The sequence below is a fragment of the Procambarus clarkii genome, chromosome 5 (assembly GCF_040958095.1).
Source record: "Procambarus clarkii isolate CNS0578487 chromosome 5, FALCON_Pclarkii_2.0, whole genome shotgun sequence".
Taxonomy (NCBI): Eukaryota; Metazoa; Arthropoda; class Malacostraca; order Decapoda; family Cambaridae; genus Procambarus; species Procambarus clarkii.
The window spans coordinates 37,623,210-37,628,834 of record NC_091154.1 but is presented as its reverse complement, the minus strand read 5'-3'; the positions used below and the strand labels follow the sequence as shown (position 1 = coordinate 37,628,834).

Genomic DNA, 5,625 nt, shown 5'->3' with positions numbered 1-5,625 from the left:
ACTCACGTGTGACCACATATACTTTTACAGCAATTCTTAGATTTCCTTGAAGAATTACAAGTTTTCAAGCATATTATTTGCGACATGCGAGTCGAGCTAAAATGACTATGCTTATGTTATTCATCATTAGTTGCAGGGCCATGCATACACTTCAGTCATACATCTCGGTCGTTCGTAAGGTAATTGTGCACCACTAGGCTGCGTAACTATCCTCGGGTACTCATTTAACTGAATAACTTCATTTTGTATTCGTGGTGATACCTGAAAATAATTTTTTTTCTGATAATCGGTTTCTTTGGCAACTTCGTAAGTCTTTTATTATTGTTAAAATTATTACTAATACACTTTCCACTGATATTACAACTTCTGTTAGTGCAATTACTACCCATTCTGCCATTTGCTACTTCCACTGCTATTCAGGGCTGGACTGAGACAAAAGGGGGGGAGGGAGGGGCATGTGGGACAATAGGCACGGACCCACGATTTTAAGGAGGAACCTACTCGAGTGAAAAATTGCGTGTCATTACCTTGCTTTTGTAAATCGTCCAAGTTGTCTGTTTTGTTACTTGTGAGTGCATCATATACACTGCATGTACATATAAACACATATACATAACTCATATGTATTAAGCACTCATTACAGAATACTTAATGGGCTGTTAGAAATGGGGACTATATTTCCCTTCTGACCTTGTCCTATTTACACCTTTGGTAATAGGTGTAATTAGCCTTTGGTAATTGGCTAATTCAGTTCTCATACAATCATTAGCCCATGTATTATGTCAAGTATGAACACCCCAAACCATTATCTGTATCCTCTCTCTCTCTCTCTCTCTCTCTCTCTCTCTCTCTCTCTCTCTCTCTCTCTCTCTCTCTCTCTCTCTCTCTCTCTCTCTCTCTCTCTCTCTCTCTCTCTCTCTCTCTCTCTCTCTCTCTCTCTCTCTCTCTCTCTCTAACTCTGCGAATACGAAGTTAATACTGAATTCATCGTGAGATATATCACGCGTACTCTTGCAATTTCACAGGAATTTCGGAGGGAGGCGTTGATTACTACAGGGCAAAGTTCTTCTGTTGAACCATCGTGTTCGGAGAGCGCATGCGTCCCGTGTGACCACTTTAACAACAGAAAAAAAAGTGATTCTCGTGCCAAAGTCGCTATGAACATGCGTTGATTCAACTTTTTTCTGGTGAACGATTATTCGCTCTAGCGTATTTTTGGACTACAAGAAATGCGTATCTGTATTGCGACGTCAGCCTCCATGCGCTCTTTTTACTGGCTCATTGGCGCAGAAATGCGTTCGGGATTTTTTTTTGGATCCTTATGCTAAGGCGGTATGTGGTGCGCATTAATCTCTGTTCGAAATAGTGCCGTTCGACTCAAACATTTTCCATTGTGTGTGTGTGTGTGTGTGTGTGTGTGTGTGTGTGTGCGCGCGCTTATAAAGGTGGAGGAGCCTAAGAGCTGATGCTTGTCTTAGAAGCCCCTATAGGTGAATTCACACAGAAACACACACACATACAGCAGGGATGTTAGAAAGAACTTTTTCAGTGTTAGAGTAGTAAACAAGTGGAATGCATAAGGCAGTGATGTGGTAGAGGGTGACTCCATACACAGTTTCAAATGTATATATGATAGAGCCCAGTAGGCTCAGGAATCTGTACATCAGTTGATTGACGATTGAGAGGCGGGACCAAAGAGCCAGAGCTCAACCCCCGCAAGCACAACTGGGTAAGTAGAACTGAGTACACTGAACTCGCTCTCTTTTCATTTCAGATATGAAAACACTTTAATTTATTTGTCCAGAGCTGGCAACATTTTAGTCTAACTTTACTTAGTGTACGGTATATCTTGAGATTATCTTGAGATGATTTCGGGGCTTTAGTGTCCCAGCGGCCCGGTCCTCGACCAGGCCTCCACCCCCAGGAAGCAGCCCGTGACAGCTGACTAACTCCCAGGTACCTATTTACTGCTAGGTAACAGGGGCATTCAGGGTGAAAGAAACTTTGCCCATTTGTTTCTGCCTCGTGCGGGAATCGAACCCGCGCCACAGAATTACGAGTCCTGCGCGCTATCCACCAGGCTACGAGGCCCCTAGGAGGGACCACTTTAGTAAGTATTGGGGTACCTTTCACTTCACCGTTCCAAGTTTAGCAGTCTCCGTGGTGTAGTGGTAAGACACTCGCCTGGCGTTCCGCGGGCGCTTTGTCATGGGTTCGAATCCTGGCCGGGGAGGATTTACTGGGCGCAATTCCTTAACTGTAGCCTCTGTTTAACTCAACAGTAAAATGTGTACTTGGTTGTAACAACGATTCTTCGCGGCGGGGATCGTATTCCAGGGACCTGCCCGAAACGCTACGCGTACTAGTGGCTCTACAAGAATGTAACAACTCTTGTATATATCTCAAAAAAAAAAAAAAAAAAAAAAAAAAAAAAAAAGTGTGGAAATCACTTTTGTCTCACTTTTGTAATCATTTGTGTCACTTTTGTGTAACTTTCCTAAGCATTGAGGTCACAATCATCTCACTTTCATAAGCGTGGGGTCATTTTCCTACGCATGAGATAATTTTGTCTAAGCTTAAGGTATCACTCACTTTCTTCCCATAATGTTTTCCCTCACTTTTTTCCCCATGATGTTTACCTCAGTAAATATGGTTTTCTTTCTTCCACACAATTCTTACACAGCTTCACTTCTTGTTAACGATACCCAGGATACTGTTCATTATCTGTCTCCCGTTAAGCTTCGGCGCCTTCTGTTGCTTCTGTTGCTGCTGTGCTTCGTTCCTTTACCCTGCCTATATATCTCCCTTTTCTCATCTCCTAAGTCTCTGTCGTTCTTCACTAATTCCGCGTTCTTCACTAATTCCGCGTTCTTCACCTCTTCTATTTTACCCCTTCCATTTCTTTCTCCTTGGACGATTAAAAGCAAATATAATTAGGAATTTTGTTTCAAAAATAAATTTGTATATACGATCAATTAGAAATTTATTTAATCGTTTTTATTAGAGAAAGTATATATATATATATATATATATATATATATATATATATATATATATATATATATATATATATATATATATATATATATATATATATATATATATATATATATATATATATATATATATATACGAACAAGCCTGAATGGTCCCCAGGACAATATGCAACTGAAAACTCACACCCCAGAAGTGACTCGAACCCATACTCCCAGGAGCAACGCAACTGGTATGTACAAGACGCCTTAATCCACTTGACCATCACGACCGGACAAAATGAGGTGATAGCCGAAGCTATTTGAACCACCCCACCGCCGGCACTCGGATGGTAATCTTGGGCATAGCATTTTACCAAATCACCTCATTCTTTGGGGCACACGTGAGGAACACAAATGCGAACAAGCCTGAATGGTCCCCAGGACAATATGCAACTGAAATAGTTATATATATATATATATATATATATATATATATATATATATATATATATATATATATATATATATATATATATATATATATATATATGTATATATATATATATATATATATATATATATATATATATATATATATATATATATATATATATATATATATAATTACGCATTTGGTTGCTGAAAGTGAGACCTGCACATGTTGTGCTATAAATATATGGTTTATTAAACACCTGTTTGTGTTAATATCCATTTATTGACAAGATATTTGAAGTGTTGCAGGGATGGAATGCATCGGTTGCCAACGTGTTGCTAAAATTAGTTCCGTAAGTTGGCGTATTTTGGATAAAGCGAGTGCGTCACCAATTGCAATGTTCGTGCAAGGGCAATGTTTATTTAGGATGGCGTACCTCTATTTAAGAGTGTTCTTCTTGAAAGAAGGATTACGGGCTATTCATGCCCGTGCCACCTCCTGGGTGGCTTAATCTTCATCAATCCATGAATCAATCGAAGGAGGGAGTTGTTGAGATGATAAGTTTGGAGTTATCTTTTTCTGTGTTTGGAGAGTGTGATGAAGTAATCACTAGATGAAAGACGCTTATCTTTACTAATTATTTTAAATAAGTCTGAGGCATTGTTACTATTAATTTTATTGTGATTCCTTCTGCTGGGTCATGCAGGAAGCCGGCCTCGGGTGAAAGAGGGCTGTGATGATCTCTGTCTGGAACCCGTAGGTGCGGGACCGGGACGTCCACCTCCTGGGGCTCGTGCGGCCCCCCAGGCTCTGCTTCAGGAGGCTGGGGTCGTTCTTGCCCTTGCTGGGGTGGTTCTTCTCCGGCCACGACCACGGCGGTCTCCGGGGTTGGAGTCCCTGTGACTTCTTTTACCAACTTCGAGGTTAACTTCGGAGCTGGAGCCTCTAGAGCAGTTCGTTGTTGCCTTCAACATCGTTCTGGCAGTTCCTGCGACGGCGCTGGAACCAATCGTATTGGCGTTAGCTTTTCCATTGGAGACTTTCGGCGTAGTGAAGAGGAGGAGACCTGCTGCATGGGTGACAGCTTTTTCCCCATATCGACCTATCCTGGCCTCGCGCCCTGGAGAGGCCACTCCAGACCGACAACCAGAGCGGAACTCCATAGTCTCCCGAGACTGATGGATGCCTACTACTACTACTACTACTACTACTACTACTACTACTACTACTACTACTACTACTACTACTACCACTACTAGTAGTAAAAGTAATCGTAGTTTAATAGTTTCAGTAGCGCAGAAGAGGGGGTTGCAGCAGTCGCTTTATTATCAGTAGATAAAGCTGCAGTAATTATAATCTAAAAATTATTATCAGTATTAAACGTGGTACTACTGACGGCATTGATCATAATAACAATACTGACATGATGTTAATTTACAGTATCTCATTTGATATTCATGACTTTGGGTTTTACCTGGATATTTACTTTATTGACCAATTTAACAGGTAAATATTCAAGAGTTTACACAAAAATTGCAATACGTTGCTTTCGTATCAATATTGGTAACGTATCTGCATTCCTACAGTATTGTTATTTCTATCGTATCGTTTGTGAAACCGCATTGGTTCCGTGTCACTAATGGTATCGTATCGATTTTCATATATTGATAGATCGTATCGGTATTGGTATCGTAGTGCCATCGTATCGGTATCTGTATCTTCTAGCTATTTGTATCGTGTCATTATTTTGGGTTGGAATTTAAATGCAATTACCTGCTACTGATGTAAAAAAAAAAAAACATGCAAATCAGCGTTTTTCTAAACCGAAATAATGATAATGTGAAAAAAATACCTAGATATTTTTTACATGAATTGACATATTTTACTAGGCTTCTGCTGTACGAGTTTTGGCATTATTTATATGACATACTTTTCTAACGGTACTTATCTAACAGCACTTATCTAACGGTACCTATCTAACCGTGTTACTATTCTGACTATAAAGTTGTGGATGGAGGTGGCTTTCACGACTTCTTCTTTTAGTGCTTTATTTTTTTATAACCACACGTACAGGGGGGGGGGGAAGGGGCGAATATTTCCTCCCATTCCTTCGGCTCGTTTGTTTATATATATATATATATATATATATATATATATATATATATATATATATATATATATATATATATATATATATATATATATATATATACGGAA

General features: G+C 39.6%; 1 protein-coding gene across 1 annotated transcript in view; it reads right to left on the bottom strand.

Moving 5' to 3' along the window:
* Nucleotides 1–4,571, bottom strand: part of LOC138351735 (foot protein 1 variant 2-like) — an 18,677-nt gene extending 14,106 nt beyond the window's left edge. The window contains exon 1 of the mRNA XM_069303766.1: nucleotides 4,326–4,571. Within this exon, the coding sequence (XP_069159867.1) occupies nucleotides 4,326–4,571 (246 nt within the window). The remainder of the gene's footprint in view (nucleotides 1–4,325) is intronic.
* Between the last annotated feature and the right edge of the window lie 1,054 nt (nucleotides 4,572–5,625).